Here is a 20,556-nt window from a genome sequence, read left to right on the forward strand (position 1 = left end):
CCATCAACTTCCCAGAAGCTCGGCTGCGAGGATATCGAGTTTCGCCAGAATGCAAAGTCTCCGTCGTATTTGGCATTTATTTCTTTACGTAAATGCTTAAATAAAGTCAGAAATATGTCGTGTTTGGTCTTATTCTGTTTTTACATTAGGCACACATTACTAATATTTCAATCCATTAAAGGTGTAATATCAATTACCGAAAGTCATTGTTAGACACCTTTTGGGTTAGAAGATAACTCACGCAGCAGTTGACCTCCAGAAATGGGGAACTTTGAAGCAGGTGAGCAGAAAAAGGTCAGTGGGGAGAAAGAGGGAAGGGTGAAGCATGATTTTATTTTTCTCCTTCAACTTGATATTTTCTTTTGAAGCTTTTCATTTATGGTCTTTGTAATATGAACCCTGCGCGAGCTGGGGCCTTTTGTTCGATTTTGGAGAGGAGGAAAGCATCGGAGAAGGGGCCGATGGCTGATGGATGGAGGGGGTAGCGGATTTTGGGAATTGTGCTATGTAGTTACTATCTCACTATCGCATTGAGGTTCTCCTGGTGGAGATTTTCCGATTTTTTCACCCGATCATTTTCGGTTCCCATGTCGAACTCTTTACACCACTCTAATCCGCGAATTTGATGTATTTCGTCAACTTGCCTGTAAATGGCACTGCATGCACTAAACGACTAGAGTTCTCTACAATTTTCCGAGTAAACTACCAACGATGTGCGTGCGACAGTGTATGGCACAAAATTCAAAGCATTAGAGATTTTACCTGTAGCATAATTATTCGAGATCTCAAATACTTTCTAGTATTTTAGCATTCGCGGATACTATTCACGCATTTCTGCAAAAAAGGTTTCTCTCCTGAGTGTTTTTGCATGTGATTGGTGAGGGAAGAACTGGAAGTGAAAGACTTGCTGCAAATCTTGCGTGTAAACGATCTCTTGCCAGTGTATGTACGCAAGTGTCCGATGAGACTTTATTTTCTATTGAAAGATTTAGTGCAGTGACAACATGAAAAAAATTTCTATCCTGTGTGCGTATGCGTGTGTAGGATGAGTTTCTCCTTTATGCTGAAAGTCTTTGCGCAATAATTGCACGAAAAAGACTTCTCTCCTGTGTGTACACGCGAGTGTTGGACGAGTTTGTCCTTTCTAGCAAAAGTCTTTGCGCAATGATTGCACGAAAAAGGCTTCTCTCCTGTGTGTACACGCGAGTGTTCAACAAGTTTGTTCTTTCTACCAAAAGTCTTTGCGCAATAATTGCACGAAAAAGGCTTCTCCCCTGTGTGCGTATACATGTGTTGGACGAGTGTATTTTTTCTAGTGTAAGCCTTTGAGCAATAATTGCACGAAAAGGGCTTCTCCCCTGTGTGTAGACGCAAGTGTAGGATGAGTTGCTCCTTTATACTGAAAGCCTTTGCACAATAATTGCACGAAAAAGGCTTCTCCCCTGTGTGCGTACGCATGTGTTGGACGAGTGCATTTTTTGCAGTGTAAGCCTTTGAGCAGTAATTGCAGGAAAACGGCTTCTCCCCTGTGTGTACACGCAAGTGTAGGATGAGTTTCTCCTTTGCGCTGAAAGCCTTTGCGCAATAATTGCAAGAAAAAGGCTTCTCCCCTGTGTGGGTGTGCAAATGTTGTATGAGTTTCGTCTTACTAGCGAAAGCCTTTGTGCAATAATTGCACGAAAAGGGCTTCTCCCCCGTGTGGGTGCGCATATGCGTCATAAGGTTGCCTTTAACAGAGAAAGACTTTGCGCAATCACTGCATGAAAATGGTTTCTCTTCCGTGTGTGTGCGCATGTGTTGAGTTATGTGAGACTTCCAAGCGAAAGACTTTCTGCAGATCGTACACGGATAACGTTTTCTTTCTTTGTGCGAACGCATGTGATTGCCAAGAATGCCTCTCCGAGTGAACGACTTGTTGCAGACGCTGCAATTGAAAGGCCCTCCTTTTGCGCCTCCTACCGCGTCGTTTCTGAGGTTTCTCGCGCAAGAGGTCGTGGACTCTGAGGACATTTTCTGCGTGTATGGTTTCCCATCCCCATCAGAACTTCCCACTCGTTCCGCAGTTTTCCTCTCTCCAATTCCACCACAGAGTTCTAACACAGGCGCCTGTACTTTTTGCATCGCCCCTCGTCTTTTCCTTTTCAATCCCATCAATGTCTCAGAGGTGGATGACTCAAAAGAATTATTACTTTCTTCTCTTGATGCGGGGACTGTGAAAGACTCATCTTTTTCTATTGATGATTCATCACTAAGATCCAAATTGCTGGTAGCAGAATGAATTTCCATGTGTTTGATCAGATCATCATTGGTGTTGAATCCATATCTGCAGTGGGAGCAATAATATAACTTTTCGTTTGAATTTTTACCATTTCTAGGACTTTTGATGAAGCAATAACTCATCTCTTTTTTGTTTTCCATTTCTGCCTCAATGCCACTTCTTCTGTTTTCACTGACTCTGATCAACCTAAGGCTGCCTGTGATATTTGGTGCATCCCTTCTTTCCCCTACAACAGTCATTGTGGCTCCCTTTCCACTGTTTCTAGATGCTGGAATAAGTTTCATATAACTGTGTCCATCATCAGGAATTGAGTTAGACACTACCTTGTCAGCATGATGAGCAATGCCTTCTTTCAAATCTTTATCCTTCGAATTTGTTCCATCCCAACAGGGGGATGCCACAGTCTTGGATTGAATGTGTGTCACTGAGGCTGATGAACCAATACAATCATCGTTAAGGTCAATCCATATATTTCTTTCTGCCAGCAGGTGTAAAGTTGGTGTTGTTTCAACCAGCACTTGGTCAGGAGTTGACAGCCCTAGAAAAGAAAATCATATTACAATCTAGGACTCACAGATCTAATTTTTAAAAACCATTTGATAGATTGAAACCTATTCCCTCTAGTAAATATTTTCGCTGGTTGCTAAACACAAATAAGGTGTCATTCTCTTTTGGCAATTTCAATATTGGTTCGATTATGTCTGAAAAGGGAAGGAAGGCATCATAATAATCACTATATTGAAATTGTTGATGAAAAATGAAATCATCCCCTATAAAAATTTGTTCATTCAAAAGACAAATGTGTGCTCAGTAATTTTGTATTATGTAAATTGTAATTTTCTTGAAGCTGATATTTTAAATGACAAATAATTTTTCATTTAGGAATACTTAAGGAGAGAATAATGTTTTCCTTTCATTCCTTTGCAAGTAGATCAGAAGTCAGTCTTTTTTGGCAATTTCAATAAACTACAATTTTGTCCAAAAAGAAAAGTCAGGCATCAAGAATTATCTCATATCAAGCTTGAGATTGCTGAAGAAAAATGAAATCATGCCCTTTTAAACAATATCCATTTAAAATACAAAAACATGTGTTCAGTGGTTATGGATTATACACATCGTAATGTTCCTTAAGTTAATATTTAAAATGGTATAGATTTTTCTTTTGAGAATACTTGAGGAGAATATAATGCTGTCCTAATCCTTCTACGTGAGAGAACAACAATTATCAAAATATTTAAGAAATATAATTCCTTTAATGTTAAAATGCTCCAGATTTTAAATATGAGTTTACTTTTAGCAGCTACATATATTACTTTTCACACCAATAAGTAAACATTTTTCATAAAGTACTTAGCAATTGAAATCATGTGTGCTATGGAAGAGGCCACAATTCATGCATTTCTATTTAAAAATTCACACCACATTTTTGTCGAAAAAGGAATGCATCAACCATGAATCAAGCGTAATTAACAATCAGAGGTAAATTTGATTAAAAAAATAAAATTTCTTAAAAATTAAATAATTTCCTCCTTTTGTCCGCTTGAGGATAACAGTTAATAAGTCATAAAGGGAGCAATTACATTTTTCCAGGTTGAATATGGTATCCATCTAAATCATTTCCTGATCAACCTCCTGATGAGATCCACATAAGTATATTGAAATATTAGGGATTATCATTTTTTAATCAATAGCAGCAAACTGTAACACACTATTTATTAAAATTGAGTTGTGCTACAACTTAGCAGTATTGATTTGTCTTCTTGTATTTATTTCTGAAATCCATAATATATCTACTTACTTTCTGTTACAAAGTATTTTCTGACATGATTCACTGTTACACCTAACCAAGCAGTTGCCATGCCTACAAAAATAATTCAATAAGACTGTGCATTACAAACTTCAAGCTAATTTTATAAATTCAACATGCTAATACCACTTCTGGGCTTACACTCTCAGTACCTTGTGTTCACTAATTTGGCTGTAATTAATGCTAGACATCCATTTATAATTCAACAATGCCTAAATAATTTTAGTATTTCTTACAGAAGAGTAAATTTTTGAAAATCATTTGCAATATTTGGTAAAAAATGCACTAGCAATGCAATGAGTTGAATGTGGATTCGTGCTAAGAAAGGGTTCTACGGTCCACTACAGTGGTTGGAGTAAGGAACCGGCTGGGTCCCAAATAACAAGGAAAAGGATACCAGGGTAACTCAACCCCAAAAACAAAGAACTCCATGCGAAGAGGTTTCAAATATTATCATGCTACCCATAGCATAGAAAACGTTTTCCTTTCATAGACACAGGCCAGAAAGAATTCAGAATGACATTTGCGTGTCAAAACTAGGCAAACAGTAGGCGGTGGAGTAGTGCTTAAATGGGTGGAAAGTACTACCGGTGTTATGTATTTCAACATGGATGTATCGCATTTCTGCCAAAAGAAGTCGGAAACAATTTCATTCAGTCATTTCACTGAATTCCACCAACATGTTTTATGCAAATACCACCATTAGTTGCACAGGCACTGGTTTCTCATGCTAAGCACTCGTAATGGATCATTTATAATTAGAAATTTTTGTCTATAACACCAGTCATAAAGAACTCATTTGTTAAATTTCATTGACTGGACTAGTGATCAGATCTTATACGAATCTTTCACTGCCATTAATGCAATATGTCACTAAAATATGAAATTTTACTAGTCAATGGTCGCACAAGTTAAATATTGATAGACTTCAGCAGAACAAAATATTTTACATTAAAAGGACTTCTACTATACACAAATGTTAAAGAAAATTGTGATAATTCATTACATTTAATGCATTACATTTACAAATATAATACATTACATTTCATATTATTAGAAATCCAGACCACACAAATGTAAAGATAAACATTATCTCATATTTAAGTGACCTGTAAACTAAATAAAACAAAAGTTACACATGGATGACTAACTTAGGTTCTTCATGCTTCAAAAAAGTTACAACACCCTCTCCACGCACATATATTTGCAAGACCTAGAGTTTACTCACCTATAGCCTCAGTCATAGAGTCATTGGTCATTTCAGAATTACCAATCACTTTTTCGTCCTCTGTAAACATAGGCTGAAAGTAGGAATCAAATCATTAATCATGAATGCACATAAGAATCAGTATTATTTTAATAAACGATTTTTTTACAATATAGAACTATCATCCATACATATACAGCAATGAACAATTTGAAATTCCTTTCAACAATGAGACAGTTTTTGAATAATGTTCATTCTAAATTAAATAACTGTGCCTTAAATACAATGCCATTCATGCAATCATTTATAAAATTTTTATCGTTGACTTCATTTTCTGATGATACATACCGAATGTAGAGCTACTTTTATAGCACATAGTAATTCCATTACCCAATGGAAAACTAGCCACTCTCCATGGAAGCGATACACATTAATAACATTACCAACCCTACAAAGGTTATAATTCCTGATTCTTCATTACTTCTGTGGGTACACGTCACCCTTGAGAAAGCGACCAGAATCGGTCGGTTATGTTGGGCCATCCCAGTAATTGATGCGTGACATAGCCCAAAAATTTTTATTCAACAGTAAAAATTCCTGTGCTGCAAAGAATAAAGGCTATATTTTGGCACAGGGCAATCCTTTTGCAAAGTAAATATCTGTGTAAACGAAGCAACAATTCTTGTTTTGGTCCTTGATACAACTAGGAGACGCTATATTTATTTAAGAAAATCATTCACTTAATTGTTCACCCAACCGCGGTCTTAACCATGGTCAGTACCACCTTAGACCTACACCATCATCTGACCAGGAATAGGGTGGTTTCCTATTATTTTTTTATTGCCTGAATCGAAAGATTATTACCTCTAGAGTACGCATTTAACACTTTATATTTTTATATGACAATATCTATTTTTCGGGATTAAATGAAGTGAAAATTTTCAAGTGCGCAAAAATGTGACAGCTAAGTATGAATGATGGGAAAAACCCACGTGAATTCATTCTGGTTCCCACTGCCATCGTGTGAGGTGGCCTTGCGGCGATGATATGTGAGCTGTGGTGATGCAGGCTGCTAGCAGGTAGCAGAGTACCCTGCTAGCAGATAGTGCTTGGCTTGAATAAGGATTATTAGTACCTTATCAAACGAAGGAAACTTTACAACCATAGGCAGTTTTATTGGTGATCATTAAGACATGTTTTCCTGAGCTCTGTGCCTCGTGCATGCATTGGTAATCTCAGACATTGTAAAACTCCTACCTACTCATATAAAAACTAGGTCCCAGTGATTTCACATGGATTGGCATCGCATGGGTGCCAATCTAGCCTTTTTCAAATCAGGTTAAAATGGACCATTTCCATACGTCTAAATTGGAATTTCTATAACAAAATAATTAGTATATTATGAATTCACTAATGGTGGGTAATGAATTTCACCAATGCCTTTCCTTTTCTACGATGAAGGAAACTACCCGATTGGTTACCTATACATATAACAGTATTTTTTATGCTACTACCAGATTATGGTAGGCAATGTTGGTGTGGCCATTAATAGCTGAAGGTATGAAGAGAAAAATGAAATTATCATTTTGAAACAATAAGAGTGATAATGCACACCAACGAAGCTTCAGCAGAAAGGAGGAGATTTTGAAGGAGGAAAAGTTAAGTTATTGGTAGAGTAATGAAGTTTTTCCTTGGGATTGAATGGCCACTGGAGTGGAACTACTGCTTCAAAACTCTATTCTGTTCACACCTGTCCTAGTCAGCTCTTGGTACTGTGAATGCAAAGGATGCATTAAGGAAGAAAAGGAATTTCTCAAATGGCCGTATAATTCTCCCTGCTCGTCCACCTTGCAAGTCGAAAAATTTTGCTGCGTTGGTGTGCGGGAAGGGGGAGAAATTCCCCGCAGGGACCAAACACCAGCCTCTCAACCGGAAAGCCCAAACAACACACTCTCACACAATCACTCACTCAAACATACACAACAAGATCCTTTGTGGGGGCTGTAGGGACCTCCGCTAAGGATTCTTGCTCCACAGAAAACCGGGAATCTTCACAGGATGGGCCTGTTAAAGACAGCCAGTGATCTGTGGAAACACATTCACTCAATAAGCAGTCACTCACCTGTGGATGGCTTCAATGTTCCGGGAGAAAAGGTTTGCTCCAAAAGAGCGTCGTCGGGGGGATTTCGGCAAGGGGACGAGGAAAACACACGTGTTGTTTGAGTGTGTGTGTAGTTTGGGATTTCCGGTTGAGAGGCTGGTGTTTGGTCCCTGCAGGGAATTTCTCCCCCTTCCCGCACACCAACGCAGCAAAATTTTTCGACTTGCAAGGTGGACGAGCAGGGAGAATTATACGGCCATTTGAGAAATTCCTTTTCTTCCTTAATCCATTGAGGCCGTAGAAGCTCAATCCCCATTTTTCCAAAGGATGCATGTTCCTTCAAGTGCCAACCATGCAAAGTTTTCACAGACCCAGCCCCATGAGTTAAGTGGGATTTACTCAGATTAAATCCTGTTACGCCGCCAGGCAGCGTGCCCCCCCCGGGAGATGCTGCCACCTGAAGAGGTGACCGTGAACCAACTGAGGTGGCTCGAGGGGACGCGTCGAGAAGCCGTAAGGACGGTTGAGTCGAGTGAGCCGAGGGACATGGAGAGTGTTCGGGCTGGAGAGTCCCGTTTGCATAAGTGCGAAGAATAAAGTGTCATAGAAGTAAAAGAGAGCGAGGATCGTTTCCAGAGTAACCCAAGGTCACTTTAACACTCCCATGCCCCCCTCTTTTCTCCCCAGATAAACATTATTCAACTCCAAACGCAGAATTTAAAAGTCAGAGCAAATACTAGTTTGATATATTTATGACATTATCATCAGCAAATAAATGCATTTCATTGCTTTTTTAAGGAGCAAAATTCAAACATGTAGGTAATGAACAAAAGGGACAGATTACATTACCATGTGAGACAAAAAATGAGTGCTTCTACTAAATGATGTCAGGAAAGTTCCAGAGAGGAATGAATTTTTGAGACAGAAAAACTTAACATGGTAAAAGTGCACTTACCTCGTCATCAACTTCCAGGGGGTCTACAGCATCACTTGAGGTGCCAACCGCATTCGGTGAGATAAATGCAGGATAATTCTCCTCATTGAGGAGCTCTTCCTTCTCCTCTTTCTCATTAAACTAAAAGGGAATGTTGAGTGTCACTCAATAAAAGCTATATAATAATTATAACATCTCTAATCCATAATAATAGAACCATGTCAAATTCCAGAGACCACTCATGCTGGTCGAAACTGTGGATGCATGAGATTCTTATGACCAAACTTAACCCTTTCACTGCCAGCCAATTTCAAGTGGGATGTACGAAGACTGCCAAGGCTATTTTCTGAAATTAGCATCATTTCAGATTTAAAAAAAAATTACAGCTACTCAATTTTATTTAATGCCTATAGATTTTTTTCCCAATTCTTAAGATATATTTACATCTTATAGCCATAGATAGATTATGGGGGTTTACATAAATTACAGCCATTGAAAAGGCCACAATCAGGAAAAAAGTGAAATAATAGGGAACATGCATGAAATTTGTTCATCATGCTAGTTAGTCTCATTGAATAGAAAATTTTCTCACGAGTCCAAATATATGAGTCAAAACTCTCCTAGTACTCTGCTAACGTCAATAATTGCTAATTAAAAATGCTCGAATATCGCTTGAAGTCACGTGGCCTGAAACGCCTACTTACATCATCGCACGGTACACATTTCACTTCGCTAAAAGAGTAGAGTGGTAGAGCCTTGAATGCAAGATATCGAAGTAAATATCTTCATCGAGCTGTGTAGTAGTTCCTAAAAGGACAAATTGACTCAATAGGGATTTAAGAAAGCAAAATACCTCAGTTTACTTTCGCTCGATTTCTTTATGGTGGCTAATTTTTTTTCATTCCAAATCTCCCCAAACAATCCCCTTTATTTATTTCAACAACGCCTTGGCAACCCAAAATATTCACAGTCTGCATTTTGTCATTACAACAGCAATTATTTTCGCCAAATTTGCATTTGAACCCTCGTAGATCGATTTTCTATCCACTTCCTCAGTGTGTCATAAGTGGATACCGTGCCATGACGTCACGCTCCGATGACGTTGTGTTTTCAAGCAGCCAATGAAGATCAATTTTTAAAGACTCATAACTCAGCTGAGAAGCATTATTCATAGGCGAAATTTCGGCAAGTACATTTGAGGTAGAGGCCTTCTTATTCTAGTACTTAAAAAAAATTGTGCATGCTCCCCATTAGGGCCGATAAATTGGCCCCTGACATTTTTCGCTCAACCAGCGAGGGCAGATATATTGGCCCCATGGCAGAGAAAGGGTTAATACACTTGCTGACTCAGCAACAGCAAGCAAACATCGTCGCCTGGCAACCCAGGGGTTGCATATTTTGTTCTTCCAGCTTCACCAACCTAGATGTTTCAACATTTTCAATGTTGGCGAAAGATGCTGGTGGTCTTGACACCAATTCTCTTTTTGCTGTTTCATTTCTTTCCACTATTTCTGGAAAATTGTCATGCATTTCGTAAAAATGGAAACATTGAGACAATCAATCAATGGGGCCAAAGTGCAGAGTTTAACCCTCATATGGATTTACGAATTTAGCTACGTCACTGGATTTACGGTGCTGCAGAGATGGAGTTTCATTTTTTTGTAAATTTCTTTCAATGTTAGCGTTTATTTACAAGTTTTCTATTGAAAATGGTAAATACAGTAGACTATCGTTATTACGAAGTTTACAGGACCGAAAATCCAGAGGTTCGTAATAACGAAGTTTGTATGAACGATTCTTTCAGGAATCGTCGGAAAAACCAGTTCCTAACTTCACACCGGAATGAATGATACTTTGTTCAGATTATGCCCAGAGTACGATTTCCTCTACGCCGCATGGCGTATCAACGGCCAAATCAAAAGGCGCCAAATTCCAAATTTGAAATTTTTGAATGTTGTCATACCTGAAAGTTCGTAAATCGAATGTGCGTAGGAAGAGAACTAACTGTAGATCGAACTGACGAGCTGTAATGAGTCTGTCACCATGATTCCCCAGGAATGAAGCTTATTGTATAACGTTTCGCGAATGGTGAAGAAATAACCATAAATGACGCTCTTGGTCACAGTACACGAGGACAACTTAAACGTTGCATGATTATTAAAACTTATCGTAGTGAATATCGATCTAAATGCCGTAGCTTATGCGTGGAACTTCGTAATAAAGTTCATTTTGTAACCGCCAGGACCGGGACTGAGGTTCGTAATATCGTAAAAACGAAAATTTCGCAATAACGTTTCTTTTCCTATAGCCAGGATAGGCCTTTGTCGTTGAGACCAACGATTTTCTTTGTAAAAACGAGTACTTCGTAATAACGTTGTTCGTATTAACGAGAGTCTACTGTACATCTATTATCTTTATTTCTCACAGTGTTTTGCCAGATTTAACTCATTATTGTGGAAGTTATAACAAAAAACTTGAACGCTGCATTCTTTTCCATTTTTTACCGTAATGCTATCTATTTCTGTTCCCTGTGTCTGTTATTTTCAAATGAAAGTTTAAAATTTTTGTGCAATGGTATATTATATATTTTTTATGATATGCAATGCAGGAAAAATCCGCTTTTTAATGTTTATATTTTTATGTATCTAAATACTAAATATTAGGATCTCATAGAATTCGTTTATGCCCATGTGATATTATTTTGCTTCACTGCGTCCACCCATATATAATATCTTTGCAGCATATACTGAAGGCTAAGTTATTAAACATTAATAATTGGACTGGTGTAGGTGAAGTGAGAAGAGACGAGTGTTACTTTCGTGATTTTTACAGGATTACGGCAATCAAGTCAAATATTATGAATATTCTGGGAGCTAACATCCTGCATTTCAAAAAAGTAAAGTCTTATGGGTTTTGAAATATAAAGAATATGGGATAATACGAGACGTGTGAAAGAACCCAATGCTGCTTTGGAGGTGGAACTAGAAGAGCCGGTGTTTTATTTTATAATGCGGAGCCACATTCCCTCACTGAGGACGTTTCTTTAGTGATGGACGGGTAAATTTGATGCGTGGGAGTGCACCAGATGAGGTTTTACTCCTGGATTGGTAGGAAATCCAACAAAATAACTTCTTTGAAATATGGGTTACAGGTGGAAGGGGAGAAGGAATAGGTGCCTACTCTCTGCTTGCTGAATTGCTGCTTGGCATAATTCTAAACATAGTAACCACAGGATATACCAAAAGGTGACTATCACCATGGCAGGTAAGTAGATGCGGAGCGGAAAAGGTGCCCAAGCAAAACTAAGTCGGATGCCATGGAAAAAAACAACTTTGGCAAGCCAAGAGTTTCTATGAATAATTCTTATGAAAAGATAAAGTTCTTTCAATGAACATTATAATGAGGCGAACATTATGATTCTTAGATAAAAGAGAAAGCAAAATTTGTATTGCAATATTTTCCTTTTGTTAAACAATCTCATTTTGTCTATAAGGTTTAAAAAATTAAATAATATGATTATAAATATATTATAGCATTTCCTATGGAACATATTTGCTTTGGCATTAACATTATGAGTGCAATTCCCAATGTAGCGACCATGAAATTCTCGGTGCTGCCTCGGTGCCTTAAATCCAATGACGCATCTTTTTCATTAGAAGCAAATAAAATGTAAACTGTCAACACTTTGCAAACAAAATTATATATCTAGATGAAGAATAAAAAATAGACTACTGAAAATTTCAAAATGATCCATCGGAATGGAAAATTTTTACACCACTTTTAAAACCACAAGCACCGCTAAGGTGCAGCGAATCCATATGAAGGTTAAAGACCTCTGGCGACTACTTTCACATGCCTCATGAGTGTGGAGACATACAGATTGGTGAAACTGAGAGAACTATTGAAACCAATATATCAGAGCACAAACGTTGCACAAGACTTCGATACCTTGAGGGATCTACAGTAGCCAGCCACTGTATCGCACACAATTATGCCATTCTGATTAACGAAGCCATATTTTTCATCTATGCAGATGGGTATTGGAATCTGCTTAACAAAGAGGTGATTGGAATAGGACTCTCAAACAATAGAATTAATAGAGATGCAAGGTTTCAACCAGAGCAAAATATTATTTAAGGAATGGGAAGCACCACCTTTCTATGAGAAGATTAGCAGGATTGTACTACAAGGATCTAATCGGGTGAAAAAGATTCGTGTTTAGGCTTCCTGACATACCAAGACTTTTACCTTGAAAGTAGACAAAATAAAGTTCACCACTCGAGTACTCAATGGAATGAAACACTTTTCTGTCGGAAGAATAGTGATGTTGTACAAAAAAGATTGACTTACATGAAAATAGATAAAGAACTCAATGGTTTCGCAATATATTTTACAACTGGAAAAGTTGCACAACAGAATCTCTCACATTTGAGGGTGACTTCCCATACAAATGCATACATATACTCAACGCAATCCTAATTTTGTCATACAACTAGGAATTTTACTCAAATAAAGGCCATGCTACTCCTTGATGAGAATAAAACTTACCACAATATTGGCTCTGGGTAATTGGCCGTCTTGCATGGGAATGTATATTTCAGTCATTTGAACGGAGCATGCAAACTGTGAAGTTTCTTCAATCGTATCTCGAATACATTCTTTTGCGCTAGCGGAAGATCCCGCATTGTCATTGGCTGCCTCCTCTTCTTTGATGATCTGTGCAGAAAGTAAAAGTGGTAAACAAGGCATCTACATTAAAATTAACAAATAATTCATTCTCATCAGGCAAGGCCGTAGCCAGGGCGGGGATCAAGGGGAATTTATCCCCCCCAAAATGAAAAAAATTAAATAGATACTTTATGCTCGCTTGGTGCTCACATGACGATATTACATAGCTGCGCAGGGACATCTAGTAGTCCAATGCGACTTAAGTTAATAATTGTCTAAGCGAATTTGTAGGTGCAGTGTGCGTGGTTGTAGTGCAGTGTGTGAAATAATAGTGCTGTGAATTAGAAGATAGGTAGGTGACTTATGGGCCTCCTGAGGGACCGCAGAATTGACATCGACACCAAGGAGTTAATTCATTTGGTCGCTGCAAAAAAAAGCTGAAAGGCTAAATTCAATTTTATAATAATATTTTTATATTTTCCTTTAAGGGTTTACAACAAATATGTATATTTTATGTTTGTATATTATTCCATAAACCTCCCCAAAAATATTTTCTGGCTACGGCCTTGTCATCAGGTGAGCTGTTCAGCCAGAGTCAACGTTTCAATGGCTAGCTCTGCCATCGTCCTCAGGGCATTGAGTGATGGACCAACAATTCATCTGCATGGTCAACAAAAGAGTGACATCATGATGAGCTTTGACCCTCTGTACCTATCCCAACAAAGGATTTCCTTTGGACACATGCTTCAGCTCCTGAGCATGCCCTTCTAAATCAATATTGTAGAACTATTTCTTCCGGTATTGATAACAACATACTTCACAAAAGATGGAAAATTCTTTGAGCAGCTGGAAGGCATCCACATTGGATATAGTCTAAACATCACTGCATCCATAGCACATTTTTAATGGAGGATTTTGAGGAGAAGACAACCCAGTGACCAGCAACAGCCTACGTACTGAAACCGCTACATGAATGACACATTCATTGTTTGGCCAGATGGGCCGAAGGCCCAACAGTAAACCTCCATTACATGAATAGAAAAAACCACAAAATCGAGTTCACAATGGAGAAAAAGAAAAATGGATGTCTGCCGTTCCCTGAAATTCTAATACATCAAGATGGCTGATGACTGGACCGCCGGGTATACCGTAAGCCCACTCATATAGATCTCTGTTAGATTGGGCGGAGTCATGGAGCATGAAAAAAGTAGCCACCATATTTAATGTTAGTGAATATGGAATGCTATACCATATCCAAGGAGGGGCAAAAACATAGAACAAACTACTGTGGACTCAGTTCAGTCATTTTATCAAAATGATGGGTATTCCTGCCTTATGCCAGGAATGAAAGATAAGATGAGTGTGTCCAAAAATGCCTAATAAATATCTAACAATAAGCAAAATATTAAATTCATAGTGGAAGGTTCTCAAGACTATGAACAACAGCAGCAGAAAATTGAGTGAAGGTATACAAAAATTAGTTCATGTAACTAACTTTTGATGTCTTTTGGTAATCCATTTGAATTGCAAAACGTACAACACCCCATACAAAAGTGGTAAAGAAGGACAAATCCCTAGACCTTGTCATAAAACCCTGTTGACTTTCATGAAAATATCCAAATCTGATCTGATTCCTGTGAATATCAATCTCTCATAAGGAACGAGCTATGTTGTCAGACCGGGCTAGCAGCTGCATCATGATGTCATGGTCTTGCTATTAAACTGTTCCAAACTCAACAGTACTCCGCTTAACTCTCAATTTCTAATCACCCATCTACTCTGTCATGAACAGAAGTGAAAACTGTGTTATATTATCAGAAGAACAACAACTGCTCACCAATGTGAAGACAGTGTGCTCACTTGCTTAGTAAACTAATTTAAAGTGTCACTTTAGCAAAAAACACCGTTCATTATTACGAATAATTAATTTTTAATGACTCACTCATGAAATCTATTCTGTAGTTGGTCATCATTGATCAGGTGAGGGAGAATGCTTTACGTTTCTGCTGAGAGGTGCTGGGAATATTCCACAAAGGAATGATATTGTGCAGTAGAAAAATAGAAAAGTACAAGGCACAAGTAAACTCACCAATTCATCAGTGGCTAATGGATCTGACACATCAGTTGAAATTCCTGCTGGATCTGATGTGTACAGCACAGGATAATTCCCTTCACTAAGGTTACCTTCGTCCTTGTCTTTCACATGAAACTAGGAGAGAATAATGGGCTTCACTCAATACAAGGAAAACATTAAGAGCCTAATTTGATAATAAAAAATCCTCTTTTGCTTGAGACCACTCCAGCTGGCCAATGTAATCATGAGATTCTTGCCACTCACAGATCAAACTCCAGAATATCAACGTTCATCTAGGGAGGGGGAGTTATTTCACAAAGGGCATGCGGTTCGAATGAGATTTTTGGTCACTTAGAGCAGAGGTAAAACAGCTGGAATGATAGATCGAGGTTCCACTGTACATTGAATTGTCTTTATTTTTTCTTACACAGGCTTATAAAGAGGTGCCACAACAGTTATCGCTGGATCCTTCATTGAAATTAAGGAGGAAGGTGGCTTAAAACAAAGAGAGTGCAATAATGAGACACAGCCCAGTTATAGCAAAGACAAATGGCTTGAACAGACATTTCACACTGTTATCAACAAAACTACTCCATCAGATACAAGAAATTTCTATCAGAGGATTTCCGGTGTTGTACAAGTGATATTGACAGGAAAATATTAGTGTGGTTCAGCTTTCTGCCTCATACATTACAACCGGAAAATACCTCAACTGACAATGGCATTACTGTAACTTCCCATAAATTTCCTCATTTTTATAACAGGCATCCTCTCTTCCTTATAGAACCAAGAAATTTGTACAAATGAATGTGGTTCAAATCAGGTTTCACTGTGTACGAGAACATAACATACCAACTCATTGTCCCTGGGCAGTACCAAGTCTGGCACAGGAAGGTATATTTCAGTGGTTTGGGATAAGCAAGTGAGCTGTGAATTGTTTTCAATCACATCTTGAATGCAGCCCTTAGTCTCCACAGAAGGCCCCAAATTTTCATCACCTGCCCCTCGTTCTTTAAAACTCTGCAGAAAAAGTAATAGAAAAAACAATTATCTCCTTAAAAATACATATATGGGATGCTCTTAAGCAATATGAAGAAGGATGTTCAACATACTGTCCATGCTTTCATATAAAAATAGAGTGGTGTCTGCATACCTGTTAATCAATCACTGAAAATCTATCTTTCTGAATGAAACAAATTCTCGCAGGTAGATCCCTAATATTCTGAGTTACTGCAGTGCCTTTTTAAAATTTATTTGGGACCATAGTAGCTGGTCCTTCACAGCAAAATATACGATAGAGAATGGGGATCATCCAGCGGTATCATTTTCAGTTTTTTTTTCAAATTACACGAAATCAAAGTAGAGAATGAGGATTTAAAATTTTTGCCGTTCAGATAATAAAATGACAGTTTCTGATTCTTATACTTCTGATTCTTTCTTCTGAAGTCATCATTTTTGTATAAGTGGCTTCTAATAGGCTGAAATGTCCATTTATTCTTTTCTTGAAAGATAAGTAGAGGAATAAACATGGTGAACATAATGTCAATGTATTTATTACGTTCTAGGCCTTCTGCTAACATTTAAATATTAACTCTGGAAGAGAATACTCATTGCAATACTGGGTTATGTAGAAAGAAAAGATACCTCATAATCATCTTCTCTTACAAAACCAGTTCATAAAACTGTTATTAAATAACCCTGATATTATTATCCTTAAAATTTTGCAAAAACAATCATGCAACAATTATGTATTACCCTCTAAACAAAGTTCTTGCTGTTAGTTAATAGATGGATATAGTACTGACAGATGTCGATTTTGAAATATTAGTAGCATCATCACCAGTGTTGTGAGAAAATTTCTGGGTTTGAGCTAATTAACCATCATTAGCATGAGCAGTTGATTTTTTTCTCTCATTAACATAAAACGGGATATAGTGCATCAAGAGCCCTATTACTTTAACCAAGATGCTGATCTAAGAGAGACAATATGACATGATTGGTATCACTGCTGCAACGACGGTCATTTCAATGATGACAACTGTCCATGTGAAGGAAGACCCAACACCTTCAAAGAAACATTATTGGAGACATTTCTTGAGGAAGATCAACACCAAACTCAAGAAGAGTTTGCTTTTTAGTTGGAGTTACCCACCAAGCCATTTCCTAGTGATTGCATGTGTTGGGAATTTAATATTAAGCAAGAAACTTGGGTTCCCAATGATTCTACAGTGATTCCACAGCATAAAATGCTTGACCTAATGTAAGAAAACCTAAAACATTTAACATGAAAACCTATTTGGAAACACTGTAAAACAAAGGCTGAACGCATCAGTCAAATTCCACAGGCATTGTACCATCTGATTATTATTTGCTCCGTTCCGTACACACCCTTCAAATTGGTAGCCCAAGAAAAATTAAGAATTCAATAAACCTGCCAGGCATGCATAGCATATAAAGAATTATCACAGGTTTTCCCAGAGTATAGTACTGTGTAACGTTACTCGGGAATTCCACTGGGTCAGGTTATCCAACTCCATCTAACAATCAGCCAAAGTTTCGATGAACAAGTTGTCCATCGTCATCAGGGCACCTGGGCAACTGGTTCATAGAAAATTGAGTTGAAGAATCTGGCCCGGTATAATTCCTGGGTAACCCTTTGCACACCATATCCTTAGCCAAGATTTTTAAGGCTGTTATGTAGGATAAGCATCTCAGTACCTAAAAAAATGTATTTCCCCACAATGGTAACAACTAAGGTACAGGTAACTTATTAATACTAAGGTCATATTTAAACTTAAACCACAATATAATTTAACATAATATATAAAATAAACTTGTTAACAATAATATTAATAGAATACTTTCACAAATTATGATGCACTTTTAAAACAGAATAGTGTTCATCTATTAAATTATTTAAAGAAACAAATAATTTCATAAAAGGCATGAGCAGGAATGAATCTTATCTATATATTTAGCCATATATTTTGTGATGTAATCAATCAAAATTGATGTGAATATTAAAATTATATTCAAATATTGGAAAATAGTATTTACAAATTAACTAATCAGCTATAGAAAAGATACATCACATCAAAATTCCTGATTTCTTTCTAATTTTACATTTTTGATAAAAATATTTTCATGGATAATTTTTGTGCACTAAAATAAATTTCTAATACTTTGCCAAATCTTGCCTTTGTGGCGCAATATCTGCCACAACAGGCAATAGAGAAAATTGGGAATATTCCAGGAACTCCCAAAGCAGCGTTCCGCATTTGCCGCAATATATAATCATGCAATCTCAACCAACAATGATTCAGTCATTTGAGTGTGTACTATGAAGTGAGAATAATCGCTTCATAATAGAAACGACACAAGTTCGTCACTTACCGTATGAAAGTATTATTCAGTGTAGTAAATCGCTACCCCTTCATTGTACCTACCATCTATTCATGCAAGATGACTTGAAAATAAACAACCAATTTATCAAATTTTGCTAATATGTTTTTAGTTGAACATAACCTTAGCCTCATAAGATCATAGTTAAACCTAAAGGAGAGGTCAGCAAAAAGAAATATTAAATGTTTGCATTCACTCGGGACTGTGTTTAGCAACCGATCAACAAACTATTTTCAAGTTCTCTCACATTTTATTATTTAGCAGCATAGGTCAGGGAATTCTTTGTTCTTAAAACAAGGAGTATGGTAGAGGAGACATTCCATGTCAAATCAACCAATATTTTGACCAAATGACACCCAATGACTCAGATTTTCCAGATACTTTCCATGGTCATCCATCCTGGTATAATTAGAAATTGTGTACAATATTTGCCTCCAATTTTCAAATATTAATGAAATATGAGCAATCCCAATTTGGGAGTGACCCCTTGAGTGCCGCAACGTGCAACACATGGTGATTTTTATTTTCATCCGTAACTCCATTCCTGTGAGATGACAAGGCGCGTTTTTTTCCAAAGCTAAGTGGTCCATAATGATCCCACGATAATCATGAAGTCATTCATGCAGTGAATATTTCATCAACAATTGACAACTGGAGGTTAAAATTGTACACAAATTCTAATTATACCAGAATGTGTGACCATGGCAAGTTTCAAGAAAATCCGAGTCAGTGGGTGTCGTGGCCTGGTTGATTTGAAATGGGATGACCCAGAGCCAAGTGTGTGGATTGCCTTTCTACGTTGATAAATGGTGAATTTGAATCCCATTCTTCCCTGAATATTATTGTCTTTTAACACTAAGTTTTGCCAGAAGACGACATGTCTTCAGTCTTTGACACTGAAAAACCAACTGCAACATTAATAGCATCTTGCCAAGGGCTCACATATCGGGAGAAACCGTTTATGGGATTTTGGACTTATTACACTTCTCCGTGTACCATGGACTAGGGCCTTTCATGTACCCTTTCATTGTAGATTAACAAAATGTATGCTAAATTATCTTTTGATCGTTAATCGAAGTACCTTTTTAGTTAGCATTCGATTAAATGGCCACCGGTAGTTCTACAACATTATATTTCTCCGATTGAGTCACCAAGAAGTTAATCGATTACAATATAGAGTTTATCCTCAAAACTTCATACCATAACTATTTCAGTCCGCAAAATTTATCTTTCTAGATTCCTACTGCTGTCGACAAAAACCGAAGAGTGTCACCTTTAACTGTGCCATACCTATACTACGCCAGTCATCAAATAAGAAAAAAGGAAAAGTACTCACCCTGCAACAATTACTCTGCAAACTTTTTCTAAGAACGGCGTCTGATTCTATACAAATCTTTTTGAAGACACTGAATTCCGTAAGTTTCTTCAAACACAGTGGACACATGGTAGTGGGCAGGCCATCTCCCACAGCAATCTGAGACATTAATAAACAAATTATACGTCAACAGAAGTCGTAATTATCTTGGAAAAAACAAAATGAAGTAAGCACCAAAGAAGATCGATTGCATTTGATATGCCACTCACATGTAAGCCGACTAAATCATGTAGGGCATCCTTTACAGCTATATTGCATGCCACATTCGAAGTGAATATGTTATAATAATATTCATGATTTTTCATACAAAGTCTGCAATTCCTTCCTGAAGATTCCGTGAAAATTCCGCTGGTGCGACTCATGTTTTCACTTCAAAATCTCATTCACTGTTGAAATCAGTTATATCGTCAAAGACATCATCTACTCACTGACAAAGATCTCAAAATCTCACAAGGAAACTACATTCACTACGTTGATGTTTGAAATTGAAAATGCCTATGATTATTATGCTCAATGAAAGGACCAACGACGCCAACAACAAACAACAGTCGCCTGAGAGACATTTCACCACTCAATAGCATGGGCTGAGAATATTTTCAACAATTTCTGACATGATTATAAATCTTACGAACACAACATGCACGACAAAGATCGATCCGCAACGTTTATTTGTTAATACAAGAACATGCAATCCAGCCTCAACATAGAAT

The 20,556-nt window shown here is 37.5% G+C and overlaps 1 protein-coding gene across 2 annotated transcripts; it reads right to left on the reverse strand.

Moving 5' to 3' along the window:
* Positions 1 to 397: 397 nt before the first annotated feature.
* LOC124172816 (zinc finger protein 260-like) lies at positions 398 to 19,928 on the reverse strand. Of its 2 annotated transcripts, XM_046552304.1 has the most exons (3): positions 19,808 to 19,928; positions 5,314 to 5,386; positions 398 to 2,816 (listed from the first exon to the last, which is right to left on the reverse strand). In XM_046552304.1, exons 1-3 carry the CDS (start codon positions 19,913 to 19,915, stop codon positions 1,018 to 1,020), a joined length of 1,980 nt encoding a protein of 659 aa, XP_046408260.1. In that variant the 5' UTR covers positions 19,916 to 19,928; the 3' UTR covers positions 398 to 1,017. The 2 variants fall into 2 exon arrangements, 1 of the variants encoding a protein (XP_046408260.1); XR_006868282.1 differs by lacking the exons at positions 398 to 2,816; positions 5,314 to 5,386 and adding an exon at positions 15,998 to 16,089 and having other exon boundaries at positions 19,808 to 19,894.
* Between the last annotated feature and the right edge of the window lie 628 nt (positions 19,929 to 20,556).

Source organism: Ischnura elegans, assembly GCF_921293095.1.
Source record: "Ischnura elegans chromosome 13 unlocalized genomic scaffold, ioIscEleg1.1 SUPER_13_unloc_3, whole genome shotgun sequence".
Classification (NCBI taxonomy): Eukaryota; Metazoa; Arthropoda; class Insecta; order Odonata; family Coenagrionidae; genus Ischnura; species Ischnura elegans.

What these genes read in the sequence shown, in the direction of transcription:
- LOC124172816 (XM_046552304.1), bottom strand. Translation starts at nt 19,915, where the DNA reads ATGTGTCCACTGTGTTTGAAGAAACTTACGGAATTCAGTGTCTTCAAA. An exon ending in TGCAGAGTAATTGTTGCAGG is followed by an intron (nt 5,387 to 19,807) that starts GTGAGTACTTTT and finishes TCCTACTTTCAG; the next exon opens with CCTATGTTTACAGAGGACGA. An exon ending in CTCTATGACTGAGGCTATAG is followed by an intron (nt 2,817 to 5,313) that starts GTGAGTAAACTC and finishes TTTCTTTTCTAG; the next exon opens with GGCTGTCAACTCCTGACCAA.